We start from the raw sequence: 18,494 nt of genomic DNA, 5'->3' as shown, positions 1-18,494 counted from the left end.
AAACATTGTAAGATATATTATGTGACTCTACGTTTAGATATAAGGGTACACGGTATGGTTTGGGGGAGTGGCTTCGGTGACTCCTTTCACCGATCGGGGAACCACCCCCACTTGTTTGAGTCACCGATTGTTTGAATGTTTTCGGTGTATAGTTACCGATGCGGGAAGAGGAGGGAAGGAGGAGGGAGAGGGGTTTAATGGTGGGTCCCAACCCCTTTCAACCAATCACAATTTTTTTTTAAATTCTTTACCACTCTCTAGGTGTTTGAATCATACCCTCTGATTGAGTGCAAAATGAGGAGTGGAATGAGGACTTGATATGGCATGCTATTATTGGGTAGAGAATAACTCAAACACCCTAGAGTGATTGATCCATACCCTCCACCCTAAGGAGAACGACGAGGATCACCACCGCAAGCTATGATGTCAATAACAACAACAATGTTTGTAAATGTGTTTGTTTACTATTTCACACAGCGTATAGATGGTTAGGTTATATAGTACACAAGCGAATGTGATATGTTGGATGATCGTTGGTTTCGACAACTTGTTCCAAGAGACATATCACACAATGTTCCGTTTACACCATGACAAGGTAACTTTTCTTGTGAAATGGTTATATAGGTGCATCTAGATAGCTAATTTCATGATTTTTGTTTTAACAAACACACACGTGTCATTTGGTGATTGGCTAACAAAGATTCCAATGTGGCAACAAGTGGGGTCATCCAAGACACTTGTTAACAACAAGAACAATGTAAAAGATTTTGTGGATATGACATTAGGATATAAGGATAAGAACATATTGCTCCTCATTGGTCAGTTTCCAATCAATCCCCTGAATATCTAACAACTTATCAAACACTAAATCATAACCACAAGATCACCACTCAAACCAATATTACAAAAGGATGAAGTTACACATTTACAACTCATCCCTCCAAACCCCCCTTCACCTCCACCTTTTACTACCACCGGAAAGTATGGCCGCCGTCACACAAGCTTCCGTTGCAGTTTTCCGGCCATGTGCCTCCCGGACCAGATTCTTGACTGGATCATCAGGGAAGTTGAACAGAGAATTTTCAGTCAAACCGGCCAACACCTATTCATCTGGTTCGTTCAAGGTTGAAGCGAAAAAGGGAGAGTGGCTACCCGGGTTAGCCTCACCCGGTTACCTTGACGGAAGGTATGTATGCATGCATTGATAGCAGTAACGGCTAACTCACACACTTACTAATTAAATGTCTGGTGTCCACTATAAAACTGCGAGTGTAAACGAGTCAAGCCGCTTGTTAGCCACTCAAATCCGCTCGTTAAAGACTCGAGTCTAAAATAAGCTTGTTTAAGCTCGAGCTAGCTGACGAGCCTAAACTAACATGTTCCCTATTTATATAGGTCTTATTTAATATGTTAAATTTATATTTAAATAATAATTATTATTATATAAAGTTGTGATAAAATATATCATTTTATAACTATAAAGTATATATAAAAGTTTAATGAAAATAGTTATAGCAAATAGTTATAAATGTATATAAATTATCTAATAAATAATAAACGATCCATTCGAGCTAGAAAAACTAGTCACAAGGAGAACTCGAGCTTTAGAAATAGAGCTCAAAACGAGTCGAGCTTTCGCACTTGTAAGTTAAACGAGCCTAGTCGAGCTTGGCTCGTTCACCCCCTTAATAGAACCATAACACTCAAACCTCAAACCACCACTCTGAACGGAACACCTTTAGCACATAGTTTAATACTGCTAGACTACAAGTCCTTTGGTTAATGCATTAACTAACCATGGTCCATGAACCACTTGTGTCTTTTCAGTCTTCCAGGTGACAACGGGTTTGACCCATTGGGACTAGCGGAAGACCCAGAGAACCTAAAGTGGTTCGTCCAAGCCGAGCTAGTAAACGGGCGGTGGGCCATGTTGGGTGTCGCCGGAATGTTGCTGCCTGAGGTTTTCACAAGCATGGGGATACTGAATGTCCCCAAGTGGTATGACGCTGGAAAATCCGAATATTTCGCATCGTCGTCAACCCTGTTCGTGATCGAGTTCATCCTGTTCCACTATGTCGAGATCAGAAGATGGCAAGACATCAAGAACCCGGGAAGTGTTAACCAAGATCCGATATTTAAAAACTACAGTTTGCCTCCAAATGAAGTCGGGTACCCGGGTGGCATATTCAACCCACTTAACTTTGCACCCACAGCTGAGGCCAAAGAGAAGGAGCTTGCCAACGGTAAAATTTATATTTCACCATCATGTTATTTATTAGATAGTTTATTTATTTATTTATAAAATTGTTACCTAACTTAAATTATTAATAATTTTTATTATAATTTCAGGGAGACTGGCTATGTTGGCGTTCTTGGGGTTCATCGTTCAGCACAATGTGACCGGAAAAGGGCCATTCGACAACCTATTGCAACACCTGTCAGACCCATGGCACAACACCATAGTCCAAACTATGTCAGGGAACTAAGAAATCTTGAAAATAGAAGAGAAAGAAAGATTATGTTGTGAACCATGGGCTGTGTGACCCAGAGACCATGATCTAAGCTTTGTTTTGTTAATGTACAGTGGAATATGAGATGTTAATTCATGATTTATTTCAACTTATTGCCACCTGTCATTATAAATGTCTTGATTCATACTATACAACTGAAAAACTTTGCTCAACTATATCTTAAACAAACTTGAGAAAACTGTGTGATCTTTTCGTCGTCGGTATACATTGCTCAACTTTGGTTGTTTGTCATCAGATGATCCGGTGGCTGCAAAAAGTCATAACCTTAAAAGTTAGAACTATAAAACATTTTAATGTTAAAGAGTACAATGCCATTTTGTTCATGAGGTATGGCCAGTTTGCGACTTTTGTCCAAATGTTTGTTTTCTGCATCTGGATCCAAAAGGTTTGAAATCTTGTCATTTTCATCCGCCTCGTTAACTCCATCCATTTTTCTTCATTAATGTAGGGGTATTTTTTTTGTTAACTTAAAGGGCAATTTGGTCCTTTTCACTTTGTGTACAAGCATTTAGCATAATGTACAACTATTAAAAAAGACAAATACCCTTAATTTAACAGAAAAAAAAAAAAACGAATTTTCGTTTTTTTGTTAACTTAAAGGGCAATTCGGTCATTTTCACTTTGTGTACAAGCATTTAGCATAATGTACAAGTATTAAAAAAAGACAAATACCCTTAATTTAACAAAAAAAAAAAAACGAAAACTTAAAGGGCAATTCGGTCCTTTTCACTTTATGTACAAACATTTAGCATAATGTACAAGTATTAAAAAAAGACAAATACCCTTAATTTAACCAAAAACAAAAACGAAAACACCCCTTCCTTAACGAAGAAAAATGGATGGAGTTAACGGGCCGGATGAAAATGGCAAAATTTCAAACAATTTGGATCCAAATACGGAAAAACAAACCTTTGGACGAAAGTCGTAAAACTAGCCAAACCTCAGAGACGAAAAAGGCATTTTTCTCTAATGTTTATTTAAAAATAAAGGGTAAATTTAATGAACATGGGTAATTTTGAAGATGTTACCTGGGGTTGAGAATATGAGTTTGTATCGATCATGGAAAGAGGGCACGAGCCGGGTTCAGGGTTCCAGCTATGACACATGTTATCGCTAAAGACGGGCCTCGGCATCTCAAAGGCGCAGTTCATGTTGGAGTAATCTAGAAAACCTTGCAAACTTGTTGATGTTTCGGGCTTCAATTCTTTTGGTTGTGCAAAATTGAGATTAGTGTAAGGTTGGAAGAGGAATTGGTCACTAAATTGTGGTCTCAAGTTTGATGTGCTACATAGTTCGGTCAAACCACCGTCCTGTGTTGACCGGTCAACTTTTCCCGAGACTTCCATCTCTAGCTGTTTGCCAGTACCAAATAAACAGTAGTTTGGAATGGATACACCGGAACACTCCCCATCTCTGCAATTAGAACAAAAGAATTATTATTTTAATTAATAAACTAAATAAATTAACAAAAAATATAGCAAGAGATTTAGGTAAGGAGTCCACCGACCGTTGAGGTATGTAACCTTGTTTCTCGGGTAACATTAAATTTTGATTTTCATTATCTGGAAGCCATGATAAAGTCTGATCCTCTTGGGTACTGGCCATCATAAGAGGTAAATGCAACCCGTTCTGAAACTGTAATACAATATTTTTGTAAATAAAATCTTCTAAAATTATTATGTATTGCTCCACAAAAAGTTTCACGAAATTACATTACCTGGCTCGTGCAATCTATCGGCATAAGCTTTTGCTGTCCAAAATTGTCCTGCCAAGAGCCATTTGTTACTAATTATCAGTCGAGTGTCAAACGAATTATACGACTTTTGGCACTTCATATGCATAAGAGGATCATTTGATATAAACTAAATATATCTATACTCTATTAATGATGCCAAATTGTTCTACCATAGTACATAACTACATATCTTACCTTGTGTATACGAATGCGGTCTAGTGATTCCCTTAACGAATCTTCCATTTGCTTAAGATGTTCAATATTATCGATCTTGTCTGGATTACTCCAATAACTATTCGAAGGATGCAAGAAAAAAGTGTAGGGAAATAAGAACCATATTGACATTAAAAAAACATACATAAAATCTTTTGAAGGTGTTATGTACATTGAATAATTGACACATGAAACCAAGATCTTAGATTGAAATCCAACGACTATATGACCAAAGGTTTCAAAGGTACCTTAGTCGCTTATGCATGTCGTCAAGTTGTGACCGCAACATCATTGCATGGTTGGTTAAATCCTAAAAAATTATCAACTGTTAAAATATATTCTTATAGTACCATGTCTAATGTAATTACAAGATTTAAATAAGTTTGGGATAAGTATCTTGTGACCTCAGCTGATTGACTGCTGCAAACAGAACCGAACCAAACCAAATGAAACCAAGATCAGATATTGCATTTCAACGGAAAAAATATGTAACAAATTTGACAAGAATTATCAACAACCTTGCACCCGCGAAGTCTTGTATGTTTACATCATGGTCTAGCTTCTTAAACGCTTTCTTCAAAGCCTGTATACGCTCAAACGATCAACAAACAATGCTATAATAAAAATATAGCTTGACATGGAATTCGAAACCCGTCTTACTTCAAGGCTCTCTAATTTCCTGTTCAAAGTAAATAAGAAACAATCAGCCATAACATTATTCAAAATGCAAAGTCTAAATTAAAACAAAAGTTGGGATCACATCAACACGATCAAGAAACAATATAGGCACCTTTTTGCTCTTTCTTGTGGCGTTAATCGAGCAAACTTCGCAATCACCTCATCAATGTTGCTGAAAAAAGACAATTCAAACAACCCACATCACGATTACAGACGAGTATCCAACCCAGTTACATACAAACAGGTTAATTCAAGTTGTGTTTTAATTCTAAACAATCAAACAAGCAAAACAAATAAAACAACTATCCACCATAAAAATGTCAAACGGGTCGAAACTCGAAAGTACCTGCGTTGTCCGGTGAACAATGTAGGCTTTCCGGTAGGCGAAAACAAAAGAAGAATGATATCGATATCACACAACACCGACAATTCTTTAGCTTTCTTCAATATTCCATTCCTTCGTTTAGAAAATGTCACTTGCCGATTACTAATATTCTCCAATCTCTTGATTTTCAGCTTCACCCTCCCCATACTACAAACAAACACAACCAAAATTCAAAAAAAAAAAAAAAAAAAAAAAAAACATAACAATTAAACCCAAAAATTCAAACCCACCCACAATTTATGATCTTGAAAACAACACCTGAATCTTTAAAAATTAACAGAAACCCTGATCGTAGAAATCGACATAGAGCAAGAAATTAAGAAAATTGAACGCAAATACGTGAAATTTGTTGTCGATTATGAATCGAAATGGCGTAAAGGCGATGAATTGATTGAAGATAATGAAAGAGAGAAGAGAGAGAAAGAGAAAAACTTGGGGAAAGGGCTTACAGTTCTGCTGCGATTACGGAGCTTGCGATCGTCACCAAGGAGCGGTATAAGCGGATACTTGTCAGAAAATCGTAATGTGTTTGTGGGTGTATGACGTTTGAATTAGGCGGTGAAGAAATATATGATGGCAAATGTGATCCTTGGTTTTTGTAACATGTTTCACATTTTCTCCTTCGTTTCATTTGTGGTTGCAAATTAAAACTGATTGAATTGAATTGAATTGAATCATTTAAAATCCTTTAATCTAAGCAATGGCTGTTTGGTAGCCTCTAAATGGTCATTAAGAGACTACCTTTTAATGGAATCATTAAGAATTTTCCTAAGAAGGTAGAAGAATGTGACATGTGATGATTTATCATTCAGAGGTTACCTCTTAACCATTCAGACTTGAGGTTACCTCTTATTCATTCAGAGGTTTTAAACCATTAAGATGTAGTATCTGAATGGTCATTAAGAGGCTATCAAACAACCCCTAAGCCGGGCGGTTTAGCTGGTTTGAGATGTGTAGTGTACGGTTTGATTTGGATTAGGGGTGAGCATTGGTTAAGGATCGTTTAATTTGTTTAAAACATCTGTCATCAACGGCACATTTTGATGGTTAAGCAGTGTGTTTCACACTAAAAAATTTTGGAGTTTAAATTTTAATAGGTGCTGATATTGATGTATGTATTCTAGAAAATCTAGAAATTATTGTTAAAAGCTCGGTTAGAACTTAGAAGAATGAATCTATCAAAACATTTTTAATCTTTGAACTTCTTTTTATTTTTCTTTATTCAATTGTCATGTTGGAGATATAATTTGTAAGCAAATAAATAAAAATTATGATAATGTTGATTTCAAAGGGTTTTGGAAATCCAAATTTAGGTGGTAGCATGTGCAAGAAAAGAAAAAGAATAGGTTCAAAAGTTTCAGGGTCGATGTTTGACATCTTTAAACTTAGTTGACTTGACTGAAAAATGGCTTCCAACTACATCATAATTTTGCTGATGAATTTTGACGTTGAAAGATGGCTCTTCTTGTGGCAATTCAAATCAAGATGATTCATTTGATGTCAGTTTAGCTTCTTCAAACTTAGCTGACTTGACTGAAAAATGGATTCGGCCTACATAATGGTTTTGTTGATCAAGTATGACCTTAAAAAGTAGTCCTTATTGGGGCAAGTGAAATCAAGATGATTCGTTTGAGAGTAAAAAAGAAACGTCCTTTACGTTTGCCAAAAATTGCACGATGCATCCTTTATGTTTAAAAGTCATCGAATACATCCTTTACGCTTACCTTTTCTTGTAAGAAATGTCCTTTATCACTAACCATGTTTATTGTAATCGTTATCACATGCCCAACAGGTGTGAGTATATATGTTATTTTAATTTCCAACTAGTCTTAAGCCCCCGCGTTGCGGGAGGAGGGCATAAAACCGTGCTACCAATATGGGATTGAGGGGGGTGTAAAACTGTGCTAACCGAACGACAACTAAAACCAGGGAAAAACGTAAAATAAATACACGAATTTATAACACCAAGTGATTAACTAAAAACATACATAAAAATAAGGATGAAAACATATTATGTTTGACCCAACATAACTACGTCGAAACGTATACAATTTTGTTTTTATACCGATGTGTACAAAAAAGAAAGCACATAAAAATCAAGGGAGTAAAAATGACATTTTGCAAAGTTTTTGAAAAGTTGAGGGACTATAAGTGTCAATGTTAAAAGTTAAGGTAAACATAACAAAACTCAAAAAAAAGAAAAAAGCAAAAACACAAAAAAGGTTATAAAGGACAAAATAGACACCATTCATTGATATTTGGCTATAGGGTGTAGTCATGATCCTTATGGTCACATGACCCTCCACACCAACGTCATGTCACCCACTTCTAATCCATCATCTAAAACCACTACTCTAAGGGTGTGGTCATGACCCAAACCACTATTCTCTTGTTTTAATTTATTTTTGTGAAAAGGAAAAGGAAATATTGAAAAAGAAAAAGAGGTCCATGGTTGCTATGGTTTAATCCATGCCAACCATGGTGGATGAGGCAAGAGGATAGTGTAGCAATCCTTTAATGGTCCTATGTGGCATTGATAGCCTATAACCCATACCCTTCAATCTTATTCTCCAATAATTCATTTGTTATTTAAAAAAATAGGGTGTTGTTCGGGTTTCCATTCTATATATCAGATATAACTTCTTTTTTCATGCGACCCCATACCGTATGGGTGAACTGTTGGTGCATACGTCTGTCGACTTCGTCTTGTATCGAGTCTTGCATTGCTCAGGGCACGGAGTTCAAGATGTCAAGTTCAAAAGCTAATTCCGCATGAACTAGCTAATTCCGCTTGAAGATGTCAAGTTGTAATTCCGCACGGAATTAACATATAATTCCGTGTGAGTATGTAATTTCGTGTGTATCTGATTCCGTGTGAAGTGTGTTTCGTGCGGAATTAGTGAATCTATAAATAGGGTTAGATCCGTGACGTTTGGTACAAAATTAGGAGATTGTTTTCCGACGGCGAAGCTCTGTCGAAGTGTCGTCTTGTTGTAAAACTGTTCCAGATCAATATAAACGACAGTTAAAGTGTATATCTAGCTGAATTCAACTCATCATGTCTGTTTCCGCCTTTCATTTTGAGTAGAACGCCTCTGATCGACTCGTTTCGGGTCCGCGCATGATCCTAGATGTGGTATCAGAGCTCAGGAGGAGGAGTTCAACCGATTTCAGCTTGATTTCATCTCATTTTCTTACTTCTACACCTTTTTTCAAAATTGACCGTTAAAACTTGGTCAAAATGATCTGAATTTCACATATCCTAAGCGAAATAGTATTTTAACGAATCCTTAAGAGAATTGGATCTTAATTCGACTTAAATATGCTAAAATTGATAATTTCGCTTGAACTTCAAATCGTATATGCTGACATCATCCTAGTTTCGCTTGAAACTGCACCATAATTCCGCACGGAATTACGTCATTTGGTTAATTCCGTTTGAATTTGCTGCTAATTCCGCTTGAGATTAGTATTTCCGTTTGAATCCGTTCAAACGAAATTATAATTTCGTTTCAAAACGTAATTCCGCTTGAAACTGGTGTCTAATTCCACGCGAAATTAGATCTCGTTTGTTCAGTTCAAACGAAATTAGTTTATACCGTTTGAAAATTTTAATCTCGTTTGAAAAGTTTAATTCCGTTTGAAAGTTGTGTGCAGGTTAATTTAGTTTGAAGTTGTTTGTTGCATGTAATTTCGTTTGAAGGACCTAATCTCATTTGAAAAGGGTTTGTTTGTGAAACTTTTTACCGAATCATGGAAGAAGAGTTCTACAACGCGTTTGCTTCATCCCCGACTACTCCGGCTGCTATGGTTCAAAACATAAACATGGAGAACGAAACCGGAACTTTACAAAAACCCCCAAAACTCATGGGTATTGAAGAATATTATGGGTGGAAAGATCGTTTCGAAAACTGGGTACAAGCCAATCATCTAAGATCTTGGGAATGCATTGAGAAGAAGTATGTGAAACCACGTACTGATTTGCAAGTCATCAAAACAATTTCTGAATTGAATGACAAAGAAAGAGATATATACAAAGCTGAAAAGATGATGATTACTCTACTTCAGCAAGCGATAAAAGAAGATATCTTTATATTACTTCAACATGATGGTACTGCACGATCGATCTGGGATGCGCTTAAAACTAAATTTGAAGGTAGTGAAAAGATGACCAGGAGCAAGAAAGCGTTGCTAAAGAAAGAATTTGATATGTTTTCAAGTTTAGCAGGAGAATCATCAAAGAAGTTGATTGAAAGATACTGTCACTTAGTACGATCTATGTCTTTGCTAGGAATTGAAAAACCTCAAGATGAATGGGTCGACAAGTTAGCTGACGCTTTACCTCAGAAAGAGTGGGGTACATTTTTGATGATTTTAAAGAACACCGGAGAATATGATGGCCTTACAATTTCTCAGTTCATCGAAAAGATTGAAGGTCAAGATCTTGAACAACAAAAGATTGCGAGGATGAATAATCCGAGTAATCAACAAGATGTGAAAATGATTACAAAGGAAGTGTTCAAGAGGCTGAAATGAGTCCGAAAATCCAAACTGCTTTTAGTGCTGGGAACTCATCTGGAAATGTTGATCAATGTTCAAACAACAGTAGTGGAGTTTCTTCATATCCAAGTGTTAATCCAAAAAGTTCAACTTCAAGCTTTCATTCTCAAAGCTCAAAAAGTGGAAATGGTTGTGTGATACAGTGCAACATTGCATTGAATCTTCCAAATGGTCAGAGTTTGTCTGAAGAAGTTGCAAAAGATCACATGACATTACTTGCTACAGTTTTGGAGAGCTATGAGGGATTGGTTGCAGGAAGGATCGGAAATCCTATGCTGACAAAAGAGGATTACGATCAGATAGACGCTGAAGAGATGGAACTCATGGACATCAAATGGTGTCTAGCTAGTGTCTTGAGAAGAGCTGAAAAATTCAAAATGATTACAGGAAGAAATGATTTTTTGGATGCTCATGTGTCTACTTTGGGTTTTGATAAATCTAAAGTTTCTTGTTTTCGATGCAGGGAGAAAGGTTATTTTAAGAGAGAATGCAAAAATCAGGAAGCTAGTGGAGCAAAGAATCCTTTTGGAAAAGATGATTACTATCGAAAAGCCATATATCAACAGGTTGCTCATCAACCACATCAACAAAAGGAACCACAAACTGCTCATGCCAGAATGATTGAATATGAAAATAAGAAAGCTTTTTATGGTATCATTGATCAAGATGATGAAAAAGTGGCAGAAGGCTTCAGCTGGGATAAATATATTCCACCAGATTCAAAAGTTGTAGCTTTGATTGCAGAAATAGTTCAAAAGCCTGATTTGTTTACAGAGTGGATGAAAATATTTGATAGTAATGATTCGAGTCAAGAAGAAGAGTCTGTTTCATCCGATGAAAATTCAGAAAGAACAACGGTTTTAGATCAAACACCATCTGATTCTGGTTCTTCAGATGATAGTTCTGAAAAGAAAATTGATTTTGATCAATCTCCAACTGATGACAGTAGTGATGATGAAGAAGAATAGCATATTAATGTTGCAAAAATTCAACTATCTCCTGAAAGTTTTCAATTTTATTTTGCAGATCGCTTGGAGAAGTTGAAGAAGAAACGAGCAGCAAAGGAGTTGAAAAAGGAGAAAGTTGAAGAAGTTAAAGTTGCTGAGAAAGTAGTTAAAGAAGAAAAGGTGGTTGAAGTTGAGAAAGTTGTTGAAGTTGAGAAGGTTATCGAAGTTGAAAAGATTGTGGAAGTCATCAAGCCTTGCTTAAAGTGTTTAGAATCTTGCAAACAGTGTGCAGAAAAGGATGAGAAACTGAGTGAGAAAGACAAGATGATAGAAAAGTTACTGTTTGATCTCAATTACGTGAAAGAATCTTATGACGTATTGAACAGAACGGTAACTGGTCTGCAAAAGACTAATTCTGAAAGAGAAGATGCACTGACAATGCGGAATGCTATGATGATGTCGAAGCAGAAAGCTATAAATTTCTATATTGAAGAAAGTGTAAAGTGGAAGCAAGAGTTGGAAACTGAAAAGATAGAGAATGAACGAATCAGACGATTATTACAAAGTTATTCTAGTTCTGATTATCTAATTGATAGAATTTATCCAACTATTGCAGGTCTTGAAGCATTTAAAGATGAAAAGCCGAAGAAGAAGGACACTGGTAAGAAACAGAGTGTTAGCTATAACAAGTGTCCGCCTCCAATTTGGGAAGGTTATTCTCCAAGAAAACCAAATGAGGAGCAAGTCGAAAAGGCAGTCAATATAAAGTTAAAATCCGAAACAACTGATGAATTACCAGAAAACATTGACGTTACATTCACATCGTCTGACACTGATCATGAGTCCGAGTTAATAAAAAAGGTGGTCGATCAAGTGTTGGATACAGATGAGGAGTCAGAGTCAAAGTCTGAGTCTGAAAATTCGAGTTCGTCGGTCAACAATTCAAGGACGTCGGTTAAACGAGTTTATAGTAAAGAATTCCTGTTATCAAAATCTAATTTGAATGATGAATTATTCAAAGTTGCTTATACATTGAATGATTCAGACAAATTATATTCTGATGAGGAATTTCCAATAAGAAGTGTTAAATTTGAAATGATCAAAAAGGTTTTCAAAATGACAGAAATTAATATTTCTGAAATAAAAGATTTAAATCTTAAAGAAAAACCTAAAAAGTACACTTCAAGAGTTCAACAACGGTTAAACAAGAAAAAAGGTTACAATTCTGGTTCTGGTTTTCAAAAGAACCCAAACCATAATGGTAATTTCAAAAAGAAAGGTCTAGGTTTTATTCCACCTGAAAATTATAAAAATGAGAAAATTTCTAAAACAAATAGAAAATTTGTTTCAGGGACAAGCTGCGAAGAGGAATCAAAAAGCTCATTCTGGAAACAATCAAACAGAGAATTTATTATCCAGAAGCAAGAGAGAATGGGGACTGGAGTTTTTCATAGAAAGAAGACTAGAACCTGTTTTAAGTGCAATGAAGTTGGTCACATTGCATGGAATTGTCCGTTGGATACAAAGACAAAACTGGAGTTTCTGAAAAACTTAAAGGAAAAGTTGTTGAGAAAAATGAACCACCAACTGAAAAATTCAAAATTTTTGAAAATTCAACTTATGAAGTTGGTGAGTGTTCAAAGAAATTTTTTTACAAAAAGAGAGCCAAAGACAACCAAATGTGGGTTGTTAAGAAGTTTTCTGAGAAATTCGGCGATGAACCTGATTCCACAAAATCAGAGGAGCCACGGGTTGAGGTAAAAGAGGAAAACTCAGTGCCTCCAAAATATGATGCAAAATTTCCACCATTGAGGGCTGAGAATTTTAAATCAAAAGTTGGAAAAGTTGAGATCTCGAATCAATTCTATTCGGAGAAGAAAGAATTTGATGTCGAGAAAGCATTTAATGGAAATGTGAAAAAGATTTTTGGAAAAATGGTTGAGAGTAAAGTTCAAGGGGTTAAAGATTTTTATGCGACAAAGAAAGCAACCTATAACCCTACTGAATAAGAGTTAAGATCACTCAAGGCTGGTCAGGCTTGGGTGGACATTTTCTTTACTTGAAAAACCTGACTTGCCGGAGCTTCCAAGTTTGTAATCGTGGAGCATGAATCGGCATCTTTCTTAATAATTGATTTTATAAATGAATCTTAAAATTGTCAAATTTTTACAGGTTAAGGACTTGCCGGAACTCCCAGGTTGGTAAGTGTGGAGTAGGAATCGGCATTTTTTTTTCTTGAGATATTCATGAAAAGTGATTTTGTCTTACAGGTGGTACAGAGGTTTGTTCTTACAAGTGATTCGTCAAGGTCATTAAGTTGAACTTGATGTAATTTTTATACATGTGGTATTCTTGAAAAACAATGTGATGAGTTTACCCCTAGCCTACAAGTGGTTATAACAAAACTTATTTTCCAGAAAAACCATTTTGATTAAAACAAACTTAAGTGTTTTGAAATCTAAATGGGAAAATAGTTTGTTGTAAGGTGGAGTTCTGATTGTTTATGCAAAGTGGATGGAGAATTGAAGCAATTCACATCAAGTTGTCAATCTACTTGTACAGTTTGTTTTCAAATTTCTTTAAATGTGTTTGAATTTTAGGGGGAGTAAAAATTTCAGAAAATCCAAAAACATTAGAAAATTTGAAAAAGCCAAAGACATGATAAAATCAAAAATGAGATTTGTTGTGAAAAAGAGGAAATGATAGTACATCAGTGGACTATCACAACATGCTAAAGAAATGGAAAGTCAAAATGTGATAAACAATCTCACTGCGGATATGCCAGTAGGTTTTTGCAAATTTAGTAGATTGTGACGAGATATAAACCTAAATATTTAAACTTGCTTATCTTGTGAGGAACATTTCTTGGATATATGGGTAACCCCCGAAATCTTGTTTGAAAGGTCCATCTTTCTGAGATACTAGGTCTTTATGCTTAGTGATATCTGGGGTATTATCCCGGACTTCTGATTTTGCGGAAGCAATGGCCTAGTCCCCGTATAATACTTTGCAAAATGCTTGAAATATAGCTCAGCCCTTAGTACAAAAAATGATGAAACATTGAAAAATGCTAATCATGTGCTGTTGAAGAAAAGATCCTCTAAAGGGGACACACCAAAAGTCGAGCCGTCATCTCTCTGCTGAACGGAAGTTCTGACCTGAGCTCTCACGGTTTCGCATTTAACCCCTTACAGATATCATCTAGGTATACTCACCTGTAAGACTGAATATTGGGATCTGGATACGGGAGTATATTCAAGTGGTGGGACACACGAATAAGTTTAAGTACTTAAAACATTAATCTCGTATCTCGAAACAGTTGAACTTTGTGTGAAAATTTAAGTGGATCAATATACTGACAATCTAGGTGAATTGTTTAGAACTTAAAATGTTTAAAGCATAACGGTGTAGGTGATTTGTCTCAAAAACTGATATGATCCTCTTACTCAAACTCGCAAAAATATTGTCTGTAAATATTTCTTTACTGCATTTCATATAAAATTCCAAAAAGATTTGAGTGTGTTTTAGCATAAAATTTTGAAAAAAATCAAAAAGATTTTCGACAACTGGTGTTGAAGAGCTGATTTTCAAAGTTCCAAATGCTAAACATGATGATCAATTTGAGAGGGAGTCTGTTTAAACTGAAAATGTTTAAATATTTTCTTGCATGTGGTTATTAGAAATTATCTTTGAAAAAATTATTCTGGTTAAATTTGAGGGGGGTCTGTAATTATAAATTTGTCAAATGTTAAAATTGTGAAATTTATTGTGAGGAAGAGGATGTGCAGGATAGCCTGGATTCTGGGTTTGAGTATAGAGCCAGGTCACGATCCTGATCCTGTGAAAGCTTCTAGCATATCGAAAGGGAGAGTCTGAAGATACCTGAGTAGATGGTGAACCAGATTATGATTCTGGAACTGATGAACTTAAGGAATCAAGAGATCTGATCAAGAGAATTGGAGAGAAGATAGAGCCAAGTTCAGATCCTGGTAGAAGAGTCTGTTGATGCTGAAGGAAAGAGAAAAAGAGAGCAGTCAGACTGATAAAGACTGAAGATGCGAAGACTTGACACAGTAGACTCGTTAACATCCAAGGGGGAGTCTGTTGGTGCATACGTCTGTCGACTTCGTCTTGTATCGAGTCTTGCATTGCTCAGGGCACGGAGTTCAAGATATCAAGGTCAAAAGCTAATTCATGAACTAGCTAATTCCGCTTGAAGATGTCAAGTTGTACTTCCGCACGGAATTAACATATAATTCCGTCTGAGTATGTAATTTTGTGTGTATCTGATTCCGTGTGAAGTGTGTTTCGTGAAGAATTAGTAAGTCTATAAATAGGGTTAGATCCGTGTCATTTGGTACGAAATTAGGAGACTGTTTTCCGACGGCGAAGCTCTGTCGAAGTGTTGTCTTGTTGTAAAACTGTTCCAGACCAATATAAACGACAGTTAAAGTGTATATCTAGCTGAATTCAACTCATCATGTCTGTTTCCGCCTTTCATTTTGAGTAGAACGCCTCTGATCGACTCGTTTCGGGTCCGCGCACGATCCTACATGAACCGCCCAAGTGTAATAGATGAAACCAGGGCATCAATCTTTACATAAAAACACACGAGGGAGCAATGACCTGAATAGTGGATAATCAAATCAGTTATCAGCTTACAATCCAATTTAGAATTATTACCACATGGTCATTCTATATTTTCTCCTTGGTTGATGGTAGTAGACGTAATAAAAATACTCTATGCAGCTTCAACATCTACTGGCCAATATAATTTAAGAAAAAACAATAGCCTGTTCCTCTGTATCTCATATGGGTTTCATACTTATAGGAATTGCTTCGATAACCGATACGGGACTCGATGGAGCTATTTTACAAATAATCTCTCATGGATTTATTGGTACTGCACTTTTTTTCTTGGCGGGAACGAGCTATGATAGAATACGTCTTGTTTATCTCGATGAAATGGGTGGAGTAGCTATCCCCATGCCTGTTGGTGCATACATCTGTTGTCTTCGTCTTATATCGAGTCTTGGTTTACTACACTTGGAGACAAAAGTTTGAAGGCATAAAGTTTGAGGAGTGCCATGAAAGTTTGAGGAGTGTCATGAAAGTTTGAAGACCGTTCCGTTTGAAGAGGGTTCAGTTTGAAGCATGCCTGTCCGTTTGAAGGGTGTCATGCCACCTTCAAACGGAAGGGTCCTTCCTATAAATACCTCACTTGTCTATTACATTTGCAACTTTCCGGCTTGTGCAACGAAGGGCTGCCGAAGTGTTGTCAGGTTGTAAATTGTTATAAAATCAATCATACAACAGTTTAATGTGTAAATCTAGCTGAATTGACCTCTACACGTCTGTTTCCGCCTTTCGTGTTGAGATAAACTCTTCTGATCGACTCGTTCGGGTCCGAAAACGATCCTACAAGTGGTATCAGAGCTCAGGAGGAAGAGTTCATACCAATTCAGCCACTAATTCTGATTTTCTACACCTTCTTTCAAAATTGAACAAGTTTTCACGGATAAAATTGGCTAAAACTTTCACAATGTGTGCGTAATTGTGTTTTAACAAACCCTTGAGAATATCAGTTCAAAATTCGAAGTAAAAGTGGTAAAAATGGACTGAAACTTGGCTTCCGTTTGAACGAGGCTTAGTATTTCCGTTTGAAATTTGACCCTATCGTTTGAAAATGCTATGGATTCCGTTTGAAAATGACTATTCCGTTTGAACCTATCGTTTGAAGCAACCATCTCGTTTGAAATTGTCATACCGTTTGAGGATGTCGTTTGAAGTTAGCTATACCGTTTGAAACACGTTTCCTGTTTGAAAGTGGTTCAGTAGGTCATGTGATACGTGTCTTGATCTGATCAATTGTCATCATTTCCTTTGAATTAAAATCGTTTGCATGTGATTTGTTGAAAATTGTTGTCGGTTTAGTGGACTTTGAGGTCCAATCAATAAGTCTTGAAACTTGGTAATGGTATAATATGTGCATGTGATCATCGGCCAAGTTTAAAAATCGAAACAAGTTGTATGAGAGAGTTGTCGGCAACTTGTTTGATAAGTCTGCATGTGAATGAATCTTTGAGGCCCAATCATATTCACATAAAAATTGATGTTGTCGGCTTGAGTGTTATTTGAGGTCCAATTAAATTTGATTTGAATTGGAAATTGTTGTCAGCCCACCACACATTCTCGGTCCAATCAGATTTAATGGATACTTAAAATTGTCGATTTTTGCATGTGATTGTTATGAGCTGCCCAATAGGATTGATTTGTGATTATTGATTGTCAGCCGCATTAATATTGTTTTGCAAATTAATCACTCGGTCTAATAGTATCAGCAGCCCGTTCATGTGTTTAACATCGGCCCATTCACTGTTTAGTGCAGCTCACTTCATACTCGGAACTATTGGAAAGTGTTTTGTTTGAACATGTGGTTTATAAGTAATTTTAAGTGAGTTGTCGGCCCTTGTGCTGTTGTTGGAAATCATGATTTTTTTCGTAAAGTGATTGCAATCAAGTGGTTAGTTTGCATCAAAAGTTCAATTGAAGGATCGTATCAGATCAGGTCATTTGAAAAAGTCATTGAACATCTTCCGGGTCATAGCAGTCCGCACAGTGTGTCAACCTTCAGTCCGCACAGAATAATCACCAGTTCGAGTACCCGTTTGTTTCAGTTAATTGATAAGTGGCTAAACTAATTGTGTTTTTTGTCTGTTTGGTTTGTCAGGTATTTCACTAGGTGAACTAGTTCGTTTGAAGGAGTGTGAGGGAAATCCTTCGTTATCGAATCATGGCTGAAGAATTCTACAATGCATTCGCAACGCCCGTTGCACCTGTGACTGCTGCTGAAACATTGTATAGTGAGAATGAGATGGGAACTCATCAGAAACCACCGAAACTCATGTACATTGAAGATTTTCAGGGTTGGAAAAATCGTTTCGAGAATTGGGTTTGATGGAGGGTGCAAAACACGAGTGTTAAGTGTGTTATCTTGCGTGTTTTAATGCGGTTTATGCGGTGATATGTTTTGAATGCGATAACTACGAGTATTTGTGGTTTTACAGGGCAATCTTCTAAATCGATGGAGTTAAGATGTTTAGAGACGAAGTGGAATAACCGGTGACGTTAGTCGCTTATTCAGTGCTCATTTTGGATCTTAAAACAACGTGAAAGTGTAATGAATGCGAGAGATTAAAGTCCGAGGGCCTAGAGTGTCAAGTTGAGATAAGTCAGCCAATTGTTTACAGGAGATTCAAGACGTAACCTACGGGTTATATGTGTAGCCTACGGTCGGCCAGAATAGAAAAGAACCAGAATGTTTAAACCGTAACCTACGGTATTAAACCGTAGGCTACGGTTGGCTCATGTAAGGAAAAAAGAATAAAACATGATCCATATATCATCACACGCATAAATAAAAAGAAAAAGGCAACAACATTAAT

General features: G+C 36.5%; 2 protein-coding genes across 6 annotated transcripts; one reads left to right on the top strand and one right to left on the bottom strand.

The window, feature by feature from the left end:
- The first annotated feature begins 875 nt into the window (after nt 1–875).
- On the top strand, nt 876–2,643 carry LOC110941805 (chlorophyll a-b binding protein P4, chloroplastic). Its single transcript, XM_022183474.2, has 3 exons — nt 876–1,186; nt 1,828–2,243; nt 2,350–2,643. Exons 1-3 carry the CDS (start codon nt 912–914, stop codon nt 2,484–2,486), a joined length of 828 nt encoding a protein of 275 aa, XP_022039166.1. The 5' UTR covers nt 876–911; the 3' UTR covers nt 2,487–2,643.
- On the bottom strand, nt 2,592–6,096 carry LOC110941804 (agamous-like MADS-box protein AGL65). 5 transcript variants are annotated; one of them, XM_022183469.2, is made up of 12 exons: nt 5,992–6,096; nt 5,504–5,689; nt 5,270–5,329; nt 5,140–5,158; nt 4,998–5,062; nt 4,884–4,899; nt 4,728–4,789; nt 4,462–4,558; nt 4,249–4,296; nt 4,039–4,166; nt 3,560–3,944; nt 2,592–2,778 (listed from the first exon to the last, which is right to left on the bottom strand). In XM_022183469.2, the coding sequence occupies exons 2-12, from the start codon at nt 5,686–5,688 to the stop codon at nt 2,743–2,745; spliced, it is 1,101 nt and encodes a 366-aa protein (XP_022039161.1). In that variant the 5' UTR covers nt 5,689; nt 5,992–6,096; the 3' UTR covers nt 2,592–2,742. The 5 variants fall into 5 exon arrangements, with proteins under 5 accessions (XP_022039161.1, XP_035846257.1, XP_022039160.1 ...); XM_035990364.1 differs by lacking the exon at nt 5,992–6,096 and adding an exon at nt 5,777–5,923 and having other exon boundaries at nt 4,884–4,896; XM_022183468.2 differs by lacking the exon at nt 5,992–6,096 and adding an exon at nt 5,773–5,922.
- Between the last annotated feature and the right edge of the window lie 12,398 nt (nt 6,097–18,494).

This window comes from Helianthus annuus, chromosome 5, assembly GCF_002127325.2.
Source record: "Helianthus annuus cultivar XRQ/B chromosome 5, HanXRQr2.0-SUNRISE, whole genome shotgun sequence".
NCBI classification, from domain to species: domain Eukaryota; kingdom Viridiplantae; phylum Streptophyta; class Magnoliopsida; order Asterales; family Asteraceae; genus Helianthus; species Helianthus annuus.
Note: the sequence above shows the minus strand (reverse complement) of the source record. Positions and strands in the feature narration are given on the sequence as shown.

Coding starts and splice junctions, on each gene's coding strand:
- LOC110941805 (XM_022183474.2), top strand. CDS start 912: ATGAAGTTACACATTTACAACTCATCCCTCCAAACCCCCCTTCACCTC. Junction 1,187..1,827: donor CCCGGTTACCTTGACGGAAG/GTATGTATGCAT, acceptor GTGTCTTTTCAG/TCTTCCAGGTGACAACGGGT. Junction 2,244..2,349: donor AGAGAAGGAGCTTGCCAACG/GTAAAATTTATA, acceptor TTATAATTTCAG/GGAGACTGGCTATGTTGGCG.
- LOC110941804 (XM_022183469.2), bottom strand. CDS start 5,688: ATGGGGAGGGTGAAGCTGAAAATCAAGAGATTGGAGAATATTAGTAAT. Junction 4,559..4,727: donor GACATGCATAAGCGACTAAG/GTACCTTTGAAA, acceptor TCCTTCGAATAG/TTATTGGAGTAATCCAGACA. Junction 3,945..4,038: donor CAAGGTTACATACCTCAACG/GTCGGTGGACTC, acceptor TTCTAATTGCAG/AGATGGGGAGTGTTCCGGTG.